The sequence below is a fragment of the Syngnathus floridae genome, chromosome 1 (genome assembly GCF_059516105.1).
Source record: "Syngnathus floridae isolate MCC-2025c chromosome 1, RoL_Sflo_1.0, whole genome shotgun sequence".
Taxonomy (NCBI): domain Eukaryota; kingdom Metazoa; phylum Chordata; class Actinopteri; order Syngnathiformes; family Syngnathidae; genus Syngnathus; species Syngnathus floridae.
This window is the reverse complement of record NC_142413.1, coordinates 7017988-7040855: the sequence shown is the minus strand read 5'-3', so window position 1 is coordinate 7040855 and position 22868 is coordinate 7017988. Positions and strand designations below refer to the sequence as shown.

At 48.9% G+C, this 22868-nt stretch overlaps 3 protein-coding genes across 5 annotated transcripts; all 3 read right to left on the bottom strand.

Annotated features, from left to right (window-relative positions):
• Positions 1 to 216: 216 nt before the first annotated feature.
• LOC148403787 (uncharacterized) lies at positions 217 to 9836 on the bottom strand. Of its 3 annotated transcripts, none has more exons than XM_088390987.1 (7): positions 9499 to 9836; positions 2467 to 2727; positions 2072 to 2329; positions 1516 to 1797; positions 1134 to 1406; positions 943 to 1065; positions 217 to 875 (listed from the first exon to the last, which is right to left on the bottom strand). In XM_088390987.1, the coding sequence occupies exons 1-6, from the start codon at positions 9542 to 9544 to the stop codon at positions 959 to 961; spliced, it is 1227 nt and encodes a 408-aa protein (XP_088247113.1). In that variant the 5' UTR covers positions 9545 to 9836; the 3' UTR covers positions 217 to 875; positions 943 to 958. The 3 variants fall into 3 exon arrangements, with proteins under 3 accessions (XP_088247113.1, XP_088247102.1, XP_088247122.1); XM_088390976.1 differs by lacking the exon at positions 9499 to 9836 and adding an exon at positions 3126 to 3403; XM_088390996.1 differs by lacking the exons at positions 217 to 875; positions 943 to 1065; positions 1134 to 1406; ... (1 more) ...; positions 2072 to 2329; positions 2467 to 2727 and adding exons at positions 6591 to 7249; positions 7317 to 7439; positions 7509 to 7781; ... (1 more) ...; positions 8447 to 8701; positions 8843 to 9100 and having other exon boundaries at positions 9499 to 9828.
• Positions 9837 to 12961: 3125 nt separating this feature from the next.
• On the bottom strand, positions 12962 to 16199 carry LOC148403786 (uncharacterized). Its single transcript, XM_088390960.1, has 7 exons — positions 15870 to 16199; positions 15214 to 15471; positions 14818 to 15072; positions 14262 to 14543; positions 13880 to 14152; positions 13688 to 13810; positions 12962 to 13620 (listed from the first exon to the last, which is right to left on the bottom strand). The coding sequence occupies exons 1-6, from the start codon at positions 15913 to 15915 to the stop codon at positions 13704 to 13706; spliced, it is 1221 nt and encodes a 406-aa protein (XP_088247086.1). The 5' UTR covers positions 15916 to 16199; the 3' UTR covers positions 12962 to 13620; positions 13688 to 13703.
• A 3133-nt stretch (positions 16200 to 19332) lies between these two features.
• On the bottom strand, positions 19333 to 22545 carry LOC148403785 (uncharacterized). Its single transcript, XM_088390944.1, has 7 exons — positions 22241 to 22545; positions 21585 to 21842; positions 21189 to 21443; positions 20633 to 20914; positions 20251 to 20523; positions 20059 to 20181; positions 19333 to 19991 (listed from the first exon to the last, which is right to left on the bottom strand). Exons 1-6 carry the CDS (start codon positions 22284 to 22286, stop codon positions 20075 to 20077), a joined length of 1221 nt encoding a protein of 406 aa, XP_088247070.1. The 5' UTR covers positions 22287 to 22545; the 3' UTR covers positions 19333 to 19991; positions 20059 to 20074.
• Positions 22546 to 22868: the final 323 nt, after the last annotated feature.

Below are 22868 nucleotides of genomic sequence, written 5' to 3'. Positions count from 1 at the left end.
CACTTCGTATTTGAAGCGGCCAAAGCAGTCGTTAGTCAACAAACACACAAGAGTGGGATGAAGCCTTTATTGTGGTTTGGAGACGAAACATGAGAGCCAAGCCTTCGCGTTGCCAATTTGCACCATCAATTTCACTCGTCTGCAATGGAAGCCCCGGCACGTCGGGCCACAAGATGGCGCCGCGCGCACAAAGCCGCCGTGAAGAAACACACCAAATGGGATGAAGACTTTATTGTGGTTCCGAGTCCATCGATACATGACAGTGAAAGCAAATGCAAAGTTGCACCATCAAATTCACCCAATCGCGTTGATCACCTTCCTTCCAGAGCTTCGAAACACAACGTTTGCCAACAGCCCCAATGCTTAAGTTGAATGATATAATCAAGTCGAATACAGTTGGAATAAGTAGAAGAAAAAAAGTTGCACCATCAAATTCGCCCAATCGCGTTGACTACCTTCCTTCCAGAGCGTCCAAACGAAACGTTTGCCAACCTCCCCACCCGATGCAATCATATAATCAATTGTAAATCGCATAATATACATTAAGTAGAGAACATTGAATAAGACCAACAAAAAAAAAAGCTGCTTTCCCGCACCACTCCCCCGCTGCAAACAAGTCGAAGGCCAACCGCTCAGGCGTCACGCGTTGTTGCCCTCCCTTGCGCCAGATGGACGAGGTTTTCCATTGCGCGAGGGTCTCGTGCCGCCGTCAACGCCGCCGCCTCCGCCTCTCCCGATCCGCTTTCTGTGCTTTTTTTTGTTGTTGTAATTGCTGAATTAATGAACATTTTGATTGCTTAACGAATAAATGGAAAAAGAAAAATGGAAGGGCGCGCCACTCGCACGTCGACGTCGTCGCCTCCAGGATCTCTCGTCTGAGGAAAAGCAGACAAACAGCCGGTTTGGGTTGGAGCAAGAACAAAGCAAAAAAAGGCAACTCACCCGGCGGCCGCCGGGTCTACAGCATCATCACGTAGAGCTCAACGAGGACGCTTATCAGCAGCAGAGCGACGGAGGTGGACGCGCCCTGGGGGCCCCTTCCTGGGAGAGAGGTTGGGCCCGGACCTAGAGCAAAGATGGCAAACATTGGCGGTGGCGGGGCTTGCTCCACTGACAGACATGCCAGAACTCACCTCCGCTACCCTTGTTGTCGCCGTGGTCCTCGCCGACGACACAGACGTCGGAGTTGACGCCCTTATCATCGCAGCCGATGGCCTTGCAAACAAAGTTGCCTTTGGCCTTCAGGGTCAAATTCAACTGTGACTTAACATTGCCCACTACGCCGTGCTGTGAAGAGACTTTCGTCCCATCCTCCATCTCCCACTCGAACTTCTTGACGGCACCGGTGGCCTCACACGTGAGGACGCTCCCCTTCCTGGTGATGCGGACGTTGGAGACTTGGGTATCTGTCAAAAACAGGAAGTCACGCTTTGCAAGGGGCGGGCAAATTCAATGGGATGGTGCTTTCCAAGCCCCCACCTAACACGTCAACCCAAGAAATGGCGGCGTACTCACCTTGGACCTCGAGAGCTACGCTGGGGCTATCCACCAGAGCATCACTGAAGTAGCCCAGGACCTTGCAAGTATAACTACCGGCGTGGTCAGGAGTCACACTCGAGATGGTCAACTTCCCGGGAACGGCGGTGTCGACCTTAGAACTGTCGACAGCCGTATTATCCTTGGTCCAAGAGTAGGATTTGGCATCACCGGTGACCGTGCACTCCAAGATCACCTTGGCGCTTGGACACACGCGAACTTTGCCCCCTTGGCTCTCGATTTTGACGCTGGAGACACGAGCTGTTGGAAAGAGGAAATGAGACTCAATTTCAAGGGCGGGAACCAAGGGCCCCCTCATCTCATGTTGTTAACAAGGGTGAGAAAAAGTGCATTGATCACGTCGATTTAGTTTGAAAGGAGAACAAAATGGCAGCAGCTCTTCTTTTCAATCCCGTCGTTGGGAGTCCCTGAATTGTTTCAGCGGCTACCTCGATCCAGACTTCCAACCAGCCACACGTGGTGGTATCGTTCGCATCAAGCAAAAGGGGAGCGAGAGCTGCGACGCCAAACTTACCTCGCTTGCTGACAGTGACTGGAAATTCAGCTGTTTCTGGTGACACCGTGGCCGTGTACTTCCCGCTCGTTTGCACGTCGTAGAGGCCCAACACTTTCTTGTCGTTTGCCGTGAACTTCTCAGGCTCATTGACATTTTCTGGATTAGCACCAGTAGTTGCCGCCGTAAAGGTCCAGGACACAGTTCCGGTCAGCCCGGAGTCCAATTTGATGGAGGCACCATTCCCGACCTTGCACGCTTGTGCTTTGGTGCATGTGACTGAAAAAGCCCAAAAGAGTTGTATAGAGTTATTCACCTTCGTAGGCGGCCAAATCACAAAGTACACATGCAGCTGGATGCGACTGGCTTTTTTCCATCTCAATTTGCTCACAAAATCAAATGGTCGTGCAACTCACCGGCGGCACCAACAATGATGGTGAACTTGTCGGTCACGCTCGGGTCGTAGGTGGCCTTGTACAAGCCAGTGTGCTCTGCTGCCAGGCTGGTCAATTTCATAACCGTTTCGGTTGCGTCTGTTTCTTCAGTGTGTTTTGCTGGGAGAGCTTTGTCATTCAACGTCCATGCGACAGTATTAGTGGTGGTGATTTTTATTTTGAGATTGTCGCCTGCATCGCAGAACACCAGCAGATTCTTCTTGCCTTCGCATTCTCCCGAATCTGGAAAAGCAGAGGTGGCCAGCCAGCGCATGCTCTTACTCCCACGGTGTAAAAGGACACCAAGGATTGTACAGACAGAAAGCTACTTCAGAAACAAATTCAAGGCGCCAAATAATAACCCTACAAACGCATTGAGCTTTCTTTGTCATTTGCGCACTTTGCTTTCGGCGAGCCATTTTGCCAATGGACGACGTCCAAATTCCCAAAATGAAGGGTGAAGACATTGCAAGCGTCACAACAACAACAAAGTGGCCCTTTTTCAAGTCAACATCGCTTTGCGCTTTGATGACAATCCATTGATTGGCTGCAGTCCTTTGGATTGTCTTTATTGCTTGGCGCTTTTGACCAACTTGATTCCACTGACAGCGGACCACAAAGTGTGTGAACGCTTTTCCTACCTGCCGAGTGGACGCAGAGGAGCAAGATGATGGTCACGAGCTTCATTCTGACGAGGAGTTCTGCGTAGGAGCAAGAGAGACAGAGAGAGAGAGACTGGTGGCTGGCTGCTGCTGGCTGGCTGGTTGGCTGGTTGGCCGGTTGGTTGGTTGGTTGGTTGGTTGGTTGGTTGGTTGGTTGGTTGGTTGGTTGGTTGGCAAGTTAATGGCTGGCTGGCTGGCTGGCTGCTGCTGCTACTGCTCAGACTCGACGAGCGAATCAAGTGACGATCGGACGCGAGCGCTCCCTATTAGCCGCAACGTGCGTGACGTCACGCCGCTTTGACACGCGGAGCGCTTCCTACGAGCTGCAAAGTGCGTGACGTCACGCCGCTTTGACACGCGGAGCCCACGCGCGCTTAGCTTGATGTCAAAGCGTCTGTGAAGGCTTGCAAGTTGTTGCAAGGCGACCAACTTTATGACGGCCGTCCGCCATCAGTCAGATAGTTCAAGACAAACAGGCAAATGAGTCAGCCAAATGTGCGAAATGGCGCGCCACGCTTGTTTTGGAGTCGGCTTAAAATGATCACGATAAACTACCTGTGTTCCCATCGATCTGAAAAAAAAAAAAAAAAAAAAGTCATGCTTGAGTTTAGTCTCTTATAGTTCGTCCAGCGGTTGTATAACATAAAATCGGTATTGGCACGCATTCTTTCAAGTGGGTTATGAATGACTGAATGTTTTCGATTATTTTAATCATTTTAATTCATCTAAAAAAAAAAATCATGCTTGAGTATACTCTGTTATAGTTCCCCCAGAGGTAGCAGGAGGCTGGTAGCTCCCGAACCCACAAAACCAGTATTGGCACAAATTCTTTGAAGTGGATTCAAAATAAATCAAACAAAAAAGAAATAAATGACATAGATTATTTCCTTTTCTTTTCTCTTTTACATTTTGGCAAGCAACTTTGCAATGGAAACGTCTGGAATCACAATCATAAAGAATGACCTTTTGTCTCCGGGTTGAGCAGCGACATCGTCACAATTCAAAGCCTTCAAACACCACTTTGTGATCTGGCCCGCGGTCCGCACCTTTGACAGCCCTGCTCCTTTGGATCAGAGGACAAAGGCAGAGCTGAAGCCCTCGACCTCCCTCGACCCCCCCTCCAACCACCTGCAAGCGTTTTTTGTTTTTGTGTTTTTATGCCAATGTTGCGTCATATTCACGACTGCTGTTGGCAATTGCAAATATCCACTCTCATGGTTGCCGCAGGAGTCACTGAGGAATGCGTCCGAGATAATGACACGCACACGATTGGTTCGCTTCATGTCTTCATGCAAATATCACAGTACAAAGACGTTTGGAGCCCGCCACCGTTTTGCAATTGCATTTGAGTGACAGCTGCCTCTCGGCTGCCGAGAGATGCAAAGGGTGACCAGTTTGATGCGCGCTCGGCAAATGAGTGTGTATTTGTGCTTCACAACATTTTTGGATGTGGACAGACTGGTCGAGTGCAAGGTTCCTCGCAACCCACATAAGCACACTCCGATCCAGAGCAAGCTGGCGAAATCACCAGGCGAGCCAGCAATCGATTGAGCCATAGCTTCATTTTCACTTGAGTTTCATGTCTATTTGTTTTAGGATCAATCCGTTGTTTCTTCGCGTGCCCTTTCTTCGTCAACCTTTCTGTCCATTTTCCATATAGCATCTGCCACCGCTAAATGTCTTGGGTTACCAAAGCTCTGCAAACAAATCATTGCATCGCTTTACATGATCAAAGCTATTAAAGCAAACTTCTACGCCTCATTTAAAATACAATTGCTAGACTGGACTGAAATGAGGCTGGCTGGCTGGACAGTTGGACAAAAAGAATTTGCCAAAATGGCTTGGCACTTTGCCAACACACTATGACCATGTAGTGCGATTAAATGTTGAATCTGACATCATTTGCGCATTTCAGCATCTACAACTGGCTATAAATAGTATCTCAATCAATGGCGTCCATTCGTTCAAAACACCTGTAAGATTTGCGCATTTGGATGAACCAGTTATTGGGGGAACATGGAAATCCGTAACTCTCGTCAAACGTTTGACACTGACATAACTGCTACTTTTCATTAAAAAAAATCCCCCCCAAAATCCAAGCAGTTGGGAAGCCATTAAACACTCATCTTCTTACTTGAGTACTAATGTATTTGTTGTGTAATTTTGACACAGTTTGAGGGGACGAGACTCAAATCAAAAATTGATCTCATTCCACGGCCCACTCGACAAGTTTCACTTCGTCTTGATTATGGCGACACCATACGGACAGATGCGGTAGTGTTTCGCATTCACATTTCCCAGGAGTTTCTGTTGCCACGAGTGGTGGCTATGGGATGGATGAAGAGCACTGAGGGGATGAATATAATTGTCTCCAAACCGTATCTAATGTTGAAAATACACGTTTTTGTAGCCTATTCTATTGTACTCATGTGTGCGGCAGGATGTTTTTGTTCTGGTAAAAGCAATACAGGGTGATATCAAAGTCAAAGTCAAAGTCTCCTTTATTGTCAATTTCTCCGCATGTCAAGACACACAGAGAGATCGAAATTATGTTTCTCACTATCCCAGGGTGACAAGACAGAGTTCATAACGCACATACAAGGAAGTCAAAGCAAACTTTATTGTCAATCTGACTATGCAACAGTGCATTACAATGAAGACTGCAACTGCGTTTCTCCAAATTCCAATGTGCGGTAAGAGGCTGAGATAAGACACAGGTAAATAGGAAATAAAACATAAAGTGCATTTAACGTTTCAGAAAATCAATAAAAGCACAAGAATCCACCGTAAAGATATTAGAGTGAAGATGGTACAGCAACACAGAGTAGCAGCATAGAATAAAAATTGTAAGGTGCACGGAGTAGTTGGGTCTGTGTGTATACAGCAGAGGGAATGAAGGACCTGCGGAACCGTTCCTTCCTACACCGAGGGTGCAAAAGTCTGCCGCTAAAGGAACTGGACAGGGACCGCACAATCTCATCGAGGGGGTGAGCGGTGTTGTCCATGATGGACTTAAGCTTAATCAAAATCCTCCTCTCACCCACAACCTCAATGGAGTCCAGGGGACAGCCCAGGACAGAGCTCGCTCTTCTGACCATCTTATTCAGTCTCTCCCTGTCCCGGTCAGCACTGCCCCCACCCCAGGAAACCACAGCGTAGAGGATGGCTGAGGCCACCACAGAGTCACAGAAGGTGACCCCGCTCTGCACCCCATTCTGCCACCTTCGACACTTCGTATTTGAAGCGGCCAAAGCAGTCGTTAGTCAACAAACACACAAGAGTGGGATGAAGCCTTTATTGTGGTTTGGAGACGAAACATGAGAGCCAAGCCTTCGCGTTGCCAATTTGCACCATCAATTTCACTCGTCTGCAATGGAAGCCCCGGCACGTCGGGCCACAAGATGGCGCCGCGCGCACAAAGCCGCCGTGAAGAAACACACCAAATGGGATGAAGACTTTATTGTGGTTCCGAGTCCATCGATACATGACAGTGAAAGCAAATGCAAAGTTGCACCATCAAATTCACCCAATCGCGTTGATCACCTTCCTTCCAGAGCTTCGAAACACAACGTTTGCCAACAGCCCCAATGCTTAAGTTGAATGATATAATCAAGTCGAATACAGTTGGAATAAGTAGAAGAAAAAAAGTTGCACCATCAAATTCGCCCAATCGCGTTGACTACCTTCCTTCCAGAGCGTCCAAACGAAACGTTTGCCAACCTCCCCACCCGATGCAATCATATAATCAATTGTAAATCGCATAATATACATTAAGTAGAGAACATTGAATAAGACCAACAAAAAAAAAAGCTGCTTTCCCGCACCACTCCCCCGCTGCAAACAAGTCGAAGGCCAACCGCTCAGGCGTCACGCGTTGTTGCCCTCCCTTGCGCCAGATGGACGAGGTTTTCCATTGCGCGAGGGTCTCGTGCCGCCGTCAACGCCGCCGCCTCCGCCTCTCCCGATCCGCTTTCTGTGCTTTTTTTTGTTGTTGTAATTGCTGAATTAATGAACATTTTGATTGCTTAACGAATAAATGGAAAAAGAAAAATGGAAGGGCGCGCCACTCGCACGTCGACGTCGTCGCCTCCAGGATCTCTCGTCTGAGGAAAAGCAGACAAACAGCCGGTTTGGGTTGGAGCAAGAACAAAGCAAAAAAAGGCAACTCACCCGGCGGCCGCCGGGTCTACAGCATCATCACGTAGAGCTCAACGAGGACGCTTATCAGCAGCAGAGCGACGGAGGTGGACGCGCCCTGGGGGCCCCTTCCTGGGAGAGAGGTTGGGCCCGGACCTAGAGCAAAGATGGCAAACATTGGCGGTGGCGGGGCTTGCTCCACTGACAGACATGCCAGAAACTCACCTCCGCTACCCTTGTTGTCGCCGTGGTCCTCGCCGACGACACAGACGTCGGAGTTGACGCCCTTATCATCGCAGCCGATGGCCTTGCAAACAAAGTTGCCTTTGGCCTTCAGGGTCAAATTCAACTGTGACTTAACATTGCCCACTACGCCGTGCTGTGAAGAGACTTTCGTCCCATCCTCCATCTCCCACTCGAACTTCTTGACGGCACCGGTGGCCTCACACGTGAGGACGCTCCCCTTCCTGGTGATGCGGACGTTGGAGACTTGGGTATCTGTCAAAAACAGGAAGTCACGCTTTGCAAGGGGCGGGCAAATTCAATGGGATGGTGCTTTCCAAGCCCCCACCTAACACGTCAACCCAAGAAATGGCGGCGTACTCACCTTGGACCTCGAGAGCTACGCTGGGGCTATCCACCAGAGCATCACTGAAGTAGCCCAGGACCTTGCAAGTATAACTACCGGCGTGGTCAGGAGTCACACTCGAGATGGTCAACTTCCCGGGAACGGCGGTGTCGACCTTAGAACTGTCGACAGCCGTATTATCCTTGGTCCAAGAGTAGGATTTGGCATCACCGGTGACCGTGCACTCCAAGATCACCTTGGCGCTTGGACACACGCGAACTTTGCCCCCTTGGCTCTCGATTTTGACGCTGGAGACACGAGCTGTTGGAAAGAGGAAATGAGACTCAATTTCAAGGGCGGGAACCAAGGGCCCCCTCATCTCATGTTGTTAACAAGGGTGAGAAAAAGTGCATTGATCACGTCGATTTAGTTTGAAAGGAGAACAAAATGGCAGCAGCTCTTCTTTTCAATCCCGTCGTTGGGAGTCCCTGAATTGTTTCAGCGGCTACCTCGATCCAGACTTCCAACCAGCCACACGTGGTGGTATCGTTCGCATCAAGCAAAAGGGGAGCGAGAGCTGCGACGCCAAACTTACCTCGCTCGCTGACAGTGACTGTAAATTCAGCTGTTTCTGGTGACACCGTGGCCGTGTACTTCCCGCTCGTTTGCACGCCGTAGAGGCCCAACACTTTCTTGTCGTTTGCCGTGAACTTCTCAGGGTCATTGACAGGTGTAGCTTGATCAGAACCAGTTGCCATAAAGGTCCAGGACGGAGTTTCGGTCAGCCCGGAGACCAATTTGATGGAGGCACCCTTCCCGACCTCGCACGCCTGTGCTTTGGTGCATGTGACTGAAAAAGCCCAAAAGAGTTGTATAGAGTTATTCACCTCCAAGCGCAGGCGGCCAAATCACAAAGTACACATGCAGCTGGATGCGACTGGCTTTTTTCCATCTCAATTTGCTCACAAAATCAAATGGTCGTGCAACTCACCGGCATCAACAATGATGGTGAACTTGTCGGTCACGCTCGGGTCGTAGGTGGCCTTGTACAAGCCAGTGTGCTCTGCTGCCAGGCTGGTCAATTTCATAACCGTTTCGGTTGCGTCTGTTTCTTCAGTGTGTTTTGATGGGAGAGCTTTGTCATTCAACGTCCATGCGACAGTATTAGTGGTGGGGATTGTTATTTTGAGATCGTGGCCTGTTGGGCAGAACACCAGCAGATTCTTCCCGCCATTGCAGTCTGTCGGATCTGGAAAAGCAGAGGTGGCCAGCCAGCGCATGCTCTTACTCCCACGGTGTAAAAGGACACCAAGGATTGTACAGACAGAAAGCTACTTCAGAAACAAATTCAAGGCGCCAAATAATAACCCTACAAACGCATTGAGCTTTCTTTGTCATTTGCGCACTTTGCTTTCGGCGAGCCATTTTGCCAATGGACGACGTCCAAATTCCCAAAATGAAGGGTGAAGACATTGCAAGCGTCACAACAACAACAAAGTGGCCCTTTTTCAAGTCAACATCGCTTTGCGCTTTGATGACAATCCATTGATTGGCTGCAGTCCTTTGGATTGTCTTTATTGCTTGGCGCTTTTGACCAACTTGATTCCACTGACAGCGGACCACAAAGTGTGTGAACGCTTTTCCTACCTGCCGAGTGGACGCAGAGGAGCAAGATGATGGTCACGAGCTTCATTCTGACGAGGAGAGAGAGAGAGACAGAGAGACAGAGAGAGAGACTGGTGGGTGGCTGGCTTGGTTGGTTGGTTGGTTGGTTGGTTGGTTGGTTGGTTGGTTGGTTGGTTGGTTGGTTGGTTGGTTGGTTGGTTGGCAAGTTAATGGCTGGCTGGCTGGCTGGCTGGCTGGCTGGCTGCTGCTGCTACTGCTCAGACTCGACGAGCGAATCAAGTGACGATCGGACGCGAGCGCTCCCTATTAGCCGCAACGTGCGTGACGTCACGCCGCTTTGACACGCGGAGCGCTTCCTACGAGCTGCAAAGTGCGTGACGTCACGCCGCTTTGACACGCGGAGCCCACGCGCGCTTAGCTTGATGTCAAAGCGTCTGTGAAGGCTTGCAAGTTGTTGCAAGGCGACCAACTTTATGACGGCCGTCCGCCATCAGTCAGATAGTTCAAGACAAACAGGCAAATGAGTCAGCCAAATGTGCGAAATGGCGCGCCACGCTTGTTTTGGAGTCGGCTTAAAATGATCACGATAAACTACCTGTGTTCCCATCGATCTGAAAAAAAAAAAAAAAAAAAAGTCATGCTTGAGTTTAGTCTCTTATAGTTCGTCCAGCGGTTGTATAACATAAAATCGGTATTGGCACGCATTCTTTCAAGTGGGTTATGAATGACTGAATGTTTTCGATTATTTTAATCATTTTAATTGATCTAAAAAAAAAAATCATGCTTGAGTATACTCTGTTATAGTTCCCCCAGAGGTAGCAGGAGGCTGGTAGCTCCCGAACCCACAAAACCAGTATTGGCACAAATTCTTTGAAGTGGATTCAAAATAAATCAAACAAAAAAGAAATAAATGACATAGATTATTTCCTTTTCTTTTCTCTTTTACATTTTGGCAAGCAACTTTGCAATGGAAACGTCTGGAATCACAATCATAAAGAATGACCTTTTGTCTCCGGGTTGAGCAGCGACATCGTCACAATTCAAAGCCTTCAAACACCACTTTGTGATCTGGCCCGCGGTCCGCACCTTTGACAGCCCTGCTCCTTTGGATCAGAGGACAAAGGCAGAGCTGAAGCCCTCGACCTCCCTCGACCCCCCCTCCAACCACCTGCAAGCGTTTTTTGTTTTTGTGTTTTTATGCCAATGTTGCGTCATATTCACGACTGCTGTTGGCAATTGCAAATATCCACTCTCATGGTTGCCGCAAGAGTCACTGAGGAATGCGTCCGAGATAATGACACGCACACGATTGGTTCGCTTCATGTCTTCATGCAAATATCACAGTACAAAGACGTTTGGAGCCCGCCACCGTTTTGCAATTGCACTTGAGTGACAGCTGCCTCTCGGCTGCCGAGAGATGCAAAGGGTGACCAGTTTGATGCGCGCTCGGCAAATGAGTGTGTATTTGTGCTTCACAACATTTTTGGATGTGGACAGACTGGTCGAGTGCAAGGTTCCTCGCAACCCACATAAGCACACTCCGATCCAGAGCAAGCTGGCGAAATCACCAGGCGAGCCAGCAATCGATTGAGCCATAGCTTCATTTTCACTTGAGTTTCATGTCTATTTGTTTTAGGATCAATCCGTTGTTTCTTCGCGTGCCCTTTCTTCGTCAACCTTTCTGTCCATTTTCCATATAGCATCTGCCACCGCTAAATGTCTTGGGTTACCAAAGCTCTGCAAACAAATCATTGCATCGCTTTACATGATCAAAGCTATTAAAGCAAACTTCTACGCCTCATTTAAAATACAATTGCTAGACTGGACTGAAATGAGGCTGGCTGGCTGGACAGTTGGACAAAAAGAATTTGCCAAAATGGCTTGGCACTTTGCCAACACACTATGACCATGTAGTGCGATTAAATGTTGAATCTGACATCATTTGCGCATTTCAGCATCTACAACTGGCTATAAATAGTATCTCAATCAATGGCGTCCATTCGTTCAAAACACCTGTAAGATTTGCGCATTTGGATGAACCAGTTATTGGGGGAACATGGAAATCCGTAACTCTCGTCAAACGTTTGACACTGACATAACTGCTACTTTTCATAAAAAAAAATCCCCCCCAAAATCCAAGCAGTTGGGAAGCCATTAAACACTCATCTTCTTACTTGAGTACTAATGTATTTGTTGTGTAATTTTGACACAGTTTGAGGGGACGAGACTCAAATCAAAAATTGATCTCATTCCACGGCCCACTCGACAAGTTTCACTTCGTCTTGATTATGGCGACACCATACGGACAGATGCGGTAGTGTTTTGCATTCACATTTCCCAGGAGTTTCTGTTGCCACGAGTGGTGGCTATGGGATGGATGAAGAGCACTGAGGGGATGAATATAATTGTCTCCAAACCGTATCTAATGTTGAAAATACACGTTTTTGTAGCCTATTCTATTGTACTCATGTGTGCGGCAGGATGTTTTTGTTCTGGTAAAAGCAATACAGGGTGATATCAAAGTCAAAGTCAAAGTCTCCTTTATTGTCAATTTCTCCGCATGTCAAGACACACAGAGAGATCGAAATTATGTTTCTCACTATCCCAGGGTGACAAGACAGAGTTCATAACGCACATACAAGGAAGTCAAAGCAAACTTTATTGTCAATCTGACTATGCAACAGTGCATTACAATGAAGACTGCAACTGCGTTTCTCCAAATTCCAATGTGCGGTAAGAGGCTGAGATAAGACACAGGTAAATAGGAAATAAAACATAAAGTGCATTTAACGTTTCAGAAAATCAATAAAAGCACAAGAATCCACCGTAAAGATATTAGAGTGAAGATGGTACAGCAACACAGAGTAGCAGCATAGAATAAAAATTGTAAGGTGCACGGAGTAGTTGGGTCTGTGTGTATACAGCAGAGGGAATGAAGGACCTGCGGAACCGTTCCTTCCTACACCGAGGGTGCAAAAGTCTGCCGCTAAAGGAACTGGACAGGGACCGCACAATCTCATCGAGGGGGTGAGCGGTGTTGTCCATGATGGACTTAAGCTTAATCAAAATCCTCCTCTCACCCACAACCTCAATGGAGTCCAGGGGACAGCCCAGGACAGAGCTCGCTCTTCTGACCATCTTATTCAGTCTCTCCCTGTCCCGGTCAGCACTGCCCCCACCCCAGGAAACCACAGCGTAGAGGATGGCTGAGGCCACCACAGAGTCACAGAAGGTGACCCCGCTCTGCACCCCATTCTGCCACCTTCGACACTTCGTATTTGAAGCGGCCAAAGCAGTCGTTAGTCAACAAACACACAAGAGTGGGATGAAGCCTTTATTGTGGTTTGGAGACGAAACATGAGAGCCAAGCCTTCGCGTTGCCAATTTGCACCATCAATTTCACTCGTCTGCAATGGAAGCCCCGGCACGTCGGGCCACAAGATGGCGCCGCGCGCACAAAGCCGCCGTGAAGAAACACACCAAATGGGATGAAGACTTTATTGTGGTTCCGAGTCCATCGATACATGACAGTGAAAGCAAATGCAAAGTTGCACCATCAAATTCACCCAATCGCGTTGATCACCTTCCTTCCAGAGCTTCGAAACACAACGTTTGCCAACAGCCCCAATGCTTAAGTTGAATGATATAATCAAGTCGAATACAGTTGGAATAAGTAGAAGAAAAAAAGTTGCACCATCAAATTCGCCCAATCGCGTTGACTACCTTCCTTCCAGAGCGTCCAAACGAAACGTTTGCCAACCTCCCCACCCGATGCAATCATATAATCAATTGTAAATCGCATAATATACATTAAGTAGAGAACATTGAATAAGACCAACAAAAAAAAAAGCTGCTTTCCCGCACCACTCCCCCGCTGCAAACAAGTCGAAGGCCAACCGCTCAGGCGTCACGCGTTGTTGCCCTCCCTTGCGCCAGATGGACGAGGTTTTCCATTGCGCGAGGGTCTCGTGCCGCCGTCAACGCCGCCGCCTCCGCCTCTCCCGATCCGCTTTCTGTGCTTTTTTTTGTTGTTGTAATTGCTGAATTAATGAACATTTTGATTGCTTAACGAATAAATGGAAAAAGAAAAATGGAAGGGCGCGCCACTCGCACGTCGACGTCGTCGCCTCCAGGATCTCTCGTCTGAGGAAAAGCAGACAAACAGCCGGTTTGGGTTGGAGCAAGAACAAAGCAAAAAAAGGCAACTCACCCGGCGGCCGCCGGGTCTACAGCATCATCACGTAGAGCTCAACGAGGACGCTTATCAGCAGCAGAGCGACGGAGGTGGACGCGCCCTGGGGGCCCCTTCCTGGGAGAGAGGTTGGGCCCGGACCTAGAGCAAAGATGGCAAACATTGGCGGTGGCGGGGCTTGCTCCACTGACAGACATGCCAGAAACTCACCTCCGCTACCCTTGTTGTCGCCGTGGTCCTCGCCGACGACACAGACGTCGGAGTTGACGCCCTTATCATCGCAGCCGATGGCCTTGCAAACAAAGTTGCCTTTGGCCTTCAGGGTCAAATTCAACTGTGACTTAACATTGCCCACTACGCCGTGCTGTGAAGAGACTTTCGTCCCATCCTCCATCTCCCACTCGAACTTCTTGACGGCACCGGTGGCCTCACACGTGAGGACGCTCCCCTTCCTGGTGATGCGGACGTTGGAGACTTGGGTATCTGTCAAAAACAGGAAGTCACGCTTTGCAAGGGGCGGGCAAATTCAATGGGATGGTGCTTTCCAAGCCCCCACCTAACACGTCAACCCAAGAAATGGCGGCGTACTCACCTTGGACCTCGAGAGCTACGCTGGGGCTATCCACCAGAGCATCACTGAAGTAGCCCAGGACCTTGCAAGTATAACTACCGGCGTGGTCAGGAGTCACACTCGAGATGGTCAACTTCCCGGGAACGGCGGTGTCGACCTTAGAACTGTCGACAGCCGTATTATCCTTGGTCCAAGAGTAGGATTTGGCATCACCGGTGACCGTGCACTCCAAGATCACCTTGGCGCTTGGACACACGCGAACTTTGCCCCCTTGGCTCTCGATTTTGACGCTGGAGACACGAGCTGTTGGAAAGAGGAAATGAGACTCAATTTCAAGGGCGGGAACCAAGGGCCCCCTCATCTCATGTTGTTAACAAGGGTGAGAAAAAGTGCATTGATCACGTCGATTTAGTTTGAAAGGAGAACAAAATGGCAGCAGCTCTTCTTTTCAATCCCGTCGTTGGGAGTCCCTGAATTGTTTCAGCGGCTACCTCGATCCAGACTTCCAACCAGCCACACGTGGTGGTATCGTTCGCATCAAGCAAAAGGGGAGCGAGAGCTGCGACGCCAAACTTACCTCGCTCGCTGACAGTGACTGTAAATTCAGCTGTTTCTGGTGACACCGTGGCCGTGTACTTCCCGCTCGTTTGCACGCCGTAGAGGCCCAACACTTTCTTGTCGTTTGCCGTGAACTTCTCAGGGTCATTGACAGGTGTAGCTTGATCAGAACCAGTTGCCATAAAGGTCCAGGACGGAGTTTCGGTCAGCCCGGAGACCAATTTGATGGAGGCACCCTTCCCGACCTCGCACGCCTGTGCTTTGGTGCATGTGACTGAAAAAGCCCAAAAGAGTTGTATAGAGTTATTCACCTCCAAGCGCAGGCGGCCAAATCACAAAGTACACATGCAGCTGGATGCGACTGGCTTTTTTCCATCTCAATTTGCTCACAAAATCAAATGGTCGTGCAACTCACCGGCATCAACAATGATGGTGAACTTGTCGGTCACGCTCGGGTCGTAGGTGGCCTTGTACAAGCCAGTGTGCTCTGCTGCCAGGCTGGTCAATTTCATAACCGTTTCGGTTGCGTCTGTTTCTTCAGTGTGTTTTGATGGGAGAGCTTTGTCATTCAACGTCCATGCGACAGTATTAGTGGTGGGGATTGTTATTTTGAGATCGTGGCCTGTTGGGCAGAACACCAGCAGATTCTTCCCGCCATTGCAGTCTGTCGGATCTGGAAAAGCAGAGGTGGCCAGCCAGCGCATGCTCTTACTCCCACGGTGTAAAAGGACACCAAGGATTGTACAGACAGAAAGCTACTTCAGAAACAAATTCAAGGCGCCAAATAATAACCCTACAAACGCATTGAGCTTTCTTTGTCATTTGCGCACTTTGCTTTCGGCGAGCCATTTTGCCAATGGACGACGTCCAAATTCCCAAAATGAAGGGTGAAGACATTGCAAGCGTCACAACAACAACAAAGTGGCCCTTTTTCAAGTCAACATCGCTTTGCGCTTTGATGACAATCCATTGATTGGCTGCAGTCCTTTGGATTGTCTTTATTGCTTGGCGCTTTTGACCAACTTGATTCCACTGACAGCGGACCACAAAGTGTGTGAACGCTTTTCCTACCTGCCGAGTGGACGCAGAGGAGCAAGATGATGGTCACGAGCTTCATTCTGACGAGGAGAGAGAGAGAGACAGAGAGACAGAGAGAGAGACTGGTGGGTGGCTGGCTTGGTTGGTTGGTTGGTTGGTTGGTTGGTTGGTTGGTTGGTTGGTTGGTTGGTTGGTTGGTTGGTTGGTTGGTTGGCAAGTTAATGGCTGGCTGGCTGGCTGGCTGGCTGGCTGGCTGCTGCTGCTACTGCTCAGACTCGACGAGCGAATCAAGTGACGATCGGACGCGAGCGCTCCCTATTAGCCGCAACGTGCGTGACGTCACGCCGCTTTGACACGCGGAGCGCTTCCTACGAGCTGCAAAGTGCGTGACGTCACGCCGCTTTGACACGCGGAGCCCACGCGCGCTTAGCTTGATGTCAAAGCGTCTGTGAAGGCTTGCAAGTTGTTGCAAGGCGACCAACTTTATGACGGCCGTCCGCCATCAGTCAGATAGTTCAAGACAAACAGGCAAATGAGTCAGCCAAATGTGCGAAATGGCGCGCCACGCTTGTTTTGGAGTCGGCTTAAAATGATCACGATAAACTACCTGTGTTCCCATCGATCTGAAAAAAAAAAAAAAAAAAAAGTCATGCTTGAGTTTAGTCTCTTATAGTTCGTCCAGCGGTTGTATAACATAAAATCGGTATTGGCACGCATTCTTTCAAGTGGGTTATGAATGACTGAATGTTTTCGATTATTTTAATCATTTTAATTGATCTAAAAAAAAAAATCATGCTTGAGTATACTCTGTTATAGTTCCCCCAGAGGTAGCAGGAGGCTGGTAGCTCCCGAACCCACAAAACCAGTATTGGCACAAATTCTTTGAAGTGGATTCAAAATAAATCAAACAAAAAAGAAATAAATGACATAGATTATTTCCTTTTCTTTTCTCTTTTACATTTTGGCAAGCAACTTTGCAATGGAAACGTCTGGAATCACAATCATAAAGAATGACCTTTTGTCTCCGGGTTGAGCAGCGACATCGTCACAATTCAAAGCCTTCAAACACCACTTTGTGATCTGGCCCGCGGTCCGCACCTTTGACAGCCCTGCTCCTTTGGATCAGAGGACAAAGGCAGAGCTGAAGCCCTCGACCTCCCTCGACCCCCCCTCCAACCACCTGCAAGCGTTTTTTGTTTTTGTGTTTTTATGCCAATGTTGCGTCATATTCACGACTGCTGTTGGCAATTGCAAATATCCACTCTCATGGTTGCCGCAAGAGTCACTGAGGAATGCGTCCGAGATAATGACACGCACACGATTGGTTCGCTTCATGTCTTCATGCAAATATCACAGTACAAAGACGTTTGGAGCCCGCCACCGTTTTGCAATTGCACTTGAGTGACAGCTGCCTCTCGGCTGCCGAGAGATGCAAAGGGTGACCAGTTTGATGCGCGCTCGGCAAATGAGTGTGTATTTGTGCTTCACAACATTTTTGGATGTGGACAGACTGGTCGAGTGCAAGGTTCCTCGCAACCCACATAAGCACACTCCGATCCAGAGCAAGCTGGCGAAATCACCAGGCGAGCCAGCAATCGATTGAGCCATAGCTTCATTTTCACTTGAGTTTCATGTCTATTTGTTTTAGGATCAATCCGTTGTTTCTTCGCGTGCCCTTTCTTCGTCAACCTTTCTGTCCATTTTCCATATAGCATCTGCCACCGCTAAATGTCTTGGGTTACCAAAGCTCTGCAAACAAATCATTGCATCGCTTTACATGATCAAAGCTATTAAAGCAAACTTCTACGCCTCATTTAAAATACAATTGCTAGACTGGACTGAAATGAGGCTGGCTGGCTGGACAGTTGGACAAAAAGAATTTGCCAAAATGGCTTGGCACTTTGCCAACACACTATGACCATGTAGTGCGATTAAATGTTGAATCTGACATCATTTGCGCATTTCAGCATCTACAACTGGCTATAAATAGTATCTCAATCAATGGCGTCCATTCGTTCAAAACACCTGTAAGATTTGCGCATTTGGATGAACCAGTTATTGGGGGAACATGGAAATCCGTAACTCTCGTCAAACGTTTGACACTGACATAACTGCTACTTTTCATAAAAAAAAATCCCCCCCAAAATCCAAGCAGTTGGGAAGCCATTAAACACTCATCTTCTTACTTGAGTACTAATGTATTTGTTGTGTAATTTTGACACAGTTTGAGGGGACGAGACTCAAATCAAAAATTGATCTCATTCCACGGCCCACTCGACAAGTTTCACTTCGTCTTGATTATGGCGACACCATACGGACAGATGCGGTAGTGTTTTGCATTCACATTTCCCAGGAGTTTCTGTTGCCACGAGTGGTGGCTATGGGATGGATGAAGAGCACTGAGGGGATGAATATAATTGTCTCCAAACCGTATCTAATGTTGAAAATACACGTTTTTGTAGCCTATTCTATTGTACTCATGTGTGCGGCAGGATGTTTTTGTTCTGGTAAAAGCAATACAGGGTGATATCAAAGTCAAAGTCAAAGTCTCCTTTATTGTCAATTTCTCCGCATGTCAAGACACACAGAGAGATCGAAATTATGTTTCTCACTATCCCAGGGTGACAAGACAGAGTTCATAACGCACATACAAGGAAGTCAAAGCAAACTTTATTGTCAATCTGACTATGCAACAGTGCATTACAATGAAGACTGCAACTGCGTTTCTCCAAATTCCAATGTGCGGTAAGAGGCTGAGATAAGACACAGGTAAATAGGAAATAAAACATAAAGTGCATTTAACGTTTCAGAAAATCAATAAAAGCACAAGAATCCACCGTAAAGATATTAGAGTGAAGATGGTACAGCAACACAGAGTAGCAGCATAGAATAAAAATTGTAAGGTGCACGGAGTAGTTGGGTCTGTGTGTATACAGCAGAGGGAATGAAGGACCTGCGGAACCGTTCCTTCCTACACCGAGGGTGCAAAAGTCTGCCGCTAAAGGAACTGGACAGGGACCGCACAATCTCATCGAGGGGGTGAGCGGTGTTGTCCATGATGGACTTAAGCTTAATCAAAATCCTCCTCTCACCCACAACCTCAATGGAGTCCAGGGGACAGCCCAGGACAGAGCTCGCTCTTCTGACCATCTTATTCAGTCTCTCCCTGTCCCGGTCAGCACTGCCCCCACCCCAGGAAACCACAGCGTAGAGGATGGCTGAGGCCACCACAGAGTCACAGAAGGTGACCCCGCTCTGCACCCCATTCTGCCACCTTCGACACTTCGTATTTGAAGCGGCCAAAGCAGTCGTTAGTCAACAAACACACAAGAGTGGGATGAAGCCTTTATTGTGGTTTGGAGACGAAACATGAGAGCCAAGCCTTCGCGTTGCCAATTTGCACCATCAATTTCACTCGTCTGCAATGGAAGCCCCGGCACGTCGGGCCACAAGATGGCGCCGCGCGCACAAAGCCGCCGTGAAGAAACACACCAAATGGGATGAAGACTTTATTGTGGTTCCGAGTCCATCGATACATGACAGTGAAAGCAAATGCAAAGTTGCACCATCAAATTCACCCAATCGCGTTGATCACCTTCCTTCCAGAGCTTCGAAACACAACGTTTGCCAACAGCCCCAATGCTTAAGTTGAATGATATAATCAAGTCGAATACAGTTGGAATAAGTAGAAGAAAAAAAGTTGCACCATCAAATTCGCCCAATCGCGTTGACTACCTTCCTTCCAGAGCGTCCAAACGAAACGTTTGCCAACCTCCCCACCCGATGCAATCATATAATCAATTGTAAATCGCATAATATACATTAAGTAGAGAACATTGAATAAGACCAACAAAAAAAAAAGCTGCTTTCCCGCACCACTCCCCCGCTGCAAACAAGTCGAAGGCCAACCGCTCAGGCGTCACGCGTTGTTGCCCTCCCTTGCGCCAGATGGACGAGGTTTTCCATTGCGCGAGGGTCTCGTGCCGCCGTCAACGCCGCCGCCTCCGCCTCTCCCGATCCGCTTTCTGTGCTTTTTTTTGTTGTTGTAATTGCTGAATTAATGAACATTTTGATTGCTTAACGAATAAATGGAAAAAGAAAAATGGAAGGGCGCGCCACTCGCACGTCGACGTCGTCGCCTCCAGGATCTCTCGTCTGAGGAAAAGCAGACAAACAGCCGGTTTGGGTTGGAGCAAGAACAAAGCAAAAAAAGGCAACTCACCCGGCGGCCGCCGGGTCTACAGCATCATCACGTAGAGCTCAACGAGGACGCTTATCAGCAGCAGAGCGACGGAGGTGGACGCGCCCTGGGGGCCCCTTCCTGGGAGAGAGGTTGGGCCCGGACCTAGAGCAAAGATGGCAAACATTGGCGGTGGCGGGGCTTGCTCCACTGACAGACATGCCAGAAACTCACCTCCGCTACCCTTGTTGTCGCCGTGGTCCTCGCCGACGACACAGACGTCGGAGTTGACGCCCTTATCATCGCAGCCGATGGCCTTGCAAACAAAGTTGCCTTTGGCCTTCAGGGTCAAATTCAACTGTGACTTAACATTGCCCACTACGCCGTGCTGTGAAGAGACTTTCGTCCCATCCTCCATCTCCCACTCGAACTTCTTGACGGCACCGGTGGCCTCACACGTGAGGACGCTCCCCTTCCTGGTGATGCGGACGTTGGAGACTTGGGTATCTGTCAAAAACAGGAAGTCACGCTTTGCAAGGGGCGGGCAAATTCAATGGGATGGTGCTTTCCAAGCCCCCACCTAACACGTCAACCCAAGAAATGGCGGCGTACTCACCTTGGACCTCGAGAGCTACGCTGGGGCTATCCACCAGAGCATCACTGAAGTAGCCCAGGACCTTGCAAGTATAACTACCGGCGTGGTCAGGAGTCACACTCGAGATGGTCAACTTCCCGGGAACGGCGGTGTCGACCTTAGAACTGTCGACAGCCGTATTATCCTTGGTCCAAGAGTAGGATTTGGCATCACCGGTGACCGTGCACTCCAAGATCACCTTGGCGCTTGGACACACGCGAACTTTGCCCCCTTGGCTCTCGATTTTGACGCTGGAGACACGAGCTGTTGGAAAGAGGAAATGAGACTCAATTTCAAGGGCGGGAACCAAGGGCCCCCTCATCTCATGTTGTTAACAAGGGTGAGAAAAAGTGCATTGATCACGTCGATTTAGTTTGAAAGGAGAACAAAATGGCAGCAGCTCTTCTTTTCAATCCCGTCGTTGGGAGTCCCTGAATTGTTTCAGCGGCTACCTCGATCCAGACTTCCAACCAGCCACACGTGGTGGTATCGTTCGCATCAAGCAAAAGGGGAGCGAGAGCTGCGACGCCAAACTTACCTCGCTCGCTGACAGTGACTGTAAATTCAGCTGTTTCTGGTGACACCGTGGCCGTGTACTTCCCGCTCGTTTGCACGCCGTAGAGGCCCAACACTTTCTTGTCGTTTGCCGTGAACTTCTCAGGGTCATTGACAGGTGTAGCTTGATCAGAACCAGTTGCCATAAAGGTCCAGGACGGAGTTTCGGTCAGCCCGGAGACCAATTTGATGGAGGCACCCTTCCCGACCTCGCACGCCTGTGCTTTGGTGCATGTGACTGAAAAAGCCCAAAAGAGTTGTATAGAGTTATTCACCTCCAAGCGCAGGCGGCCAAATCACAAAGTACACATGCAGCTGGATGCGACTGGCTTTTTTCCATCTCAATTTGCTCACAAAATCAAATGGTCGTGCAACTCACCGGCATCAACAATGATGGTGAACTTGTCGGTCACGCTCGGGTCGTAGGTGGCCTTGTACAAGCCAGTGTGCTCTGCTGCCAGGCTGGTCAATTTCATAACCGTTTCGGTTGCGTCTGTTTCTTCAGTGTGTTTTGATGGGAGAGCTTTGTCATTCAACGTCCATGCGACAGTATTAGTGGTGGGGATTGTTATTTTGAGATCGTGGCCTGTTGGGCAGAACACCAGCAGATTCTTCCCGCCATTGCAGTCTGTCGGATCTGGAAAAGCAGAGGTGGCCAGCCAGCGCATGCTCTTACTCCCACGGTGTAAAAGGACACCAAGGATTGTACAGACAGAAAGCTACTTCAGAAACAAATTCAAGGCGCCAAATAATAACCCTACAAACGCATTGAGCTTTCTTTGTCATTTGCGCACTTTGCTTTCGGCGAGCCATTTTGCCAATGGACGACGTCCAAATTCCCAAAATGAAGGGTGAAGACATTGCAAGCGTCACAACAACAACAAAGTGGCCCTTTTTCAAGTCAACATCGCTTTGCGCTTTGATGACAATCCATTGATTGGCTGCAGTCCTTTGGATTGTCTTTATTGCTTGGCGCTTTTGACCAACTTGATTCCACTGACAGCGGACCACAAAGTGTGTGAACGCTTTTCCTACCTGCCGAGTGGACGCAGAGGAGCAAGATGATGGTCACGAGCTTCATTCTGACGAGGAGAGAGAGAGAGACAGAGAGACAGAGAGAGAGACTGGTGGGTGGCTGGCTTGGTTGGTTGGTTGGTTGGTTGGTTGGTTGGTTGGTTGGTTGGTTGGTTGGTTGGTTGGTTGGTTGGTTGGCAAGTTAATGGCTGGCTGGCTGGCTGGCTGGCTGGCTGGCTGCTGCTGCTACTGCTCAGACTCGACGAGCGAATCAAGTGACGATCGGACGCGAGCGCTCCCTATTAGCCGCAACGTGCGTGACGTCACGCCGCTTTGACACGCGGAGCGCTTCCTACGAGCTGCAAAGTGCGTGACGTCACGTCGCTTTGACACGCGGAGCCCACGCGCGCTTAGCTTGATGTCAAAGCGTCTGTGAAGGCTTGCAAGTTGTTGCAAGGCGACCAACTTTATGACGGCCGTCCGCCATCAGTCAGATAGTTCAAGACAAACAGGCAAATGAGTCAGCCAAATGTGCGAAATGGCGCGCCACGCTTGTTTTGGAGTCGGCTTAAAATGATCACGATAAACTACCTGTGTTCCCATCGATCTGAAAAAAAAAAAAAAAAAAAAGTCATGCTTGAGTTTAGTC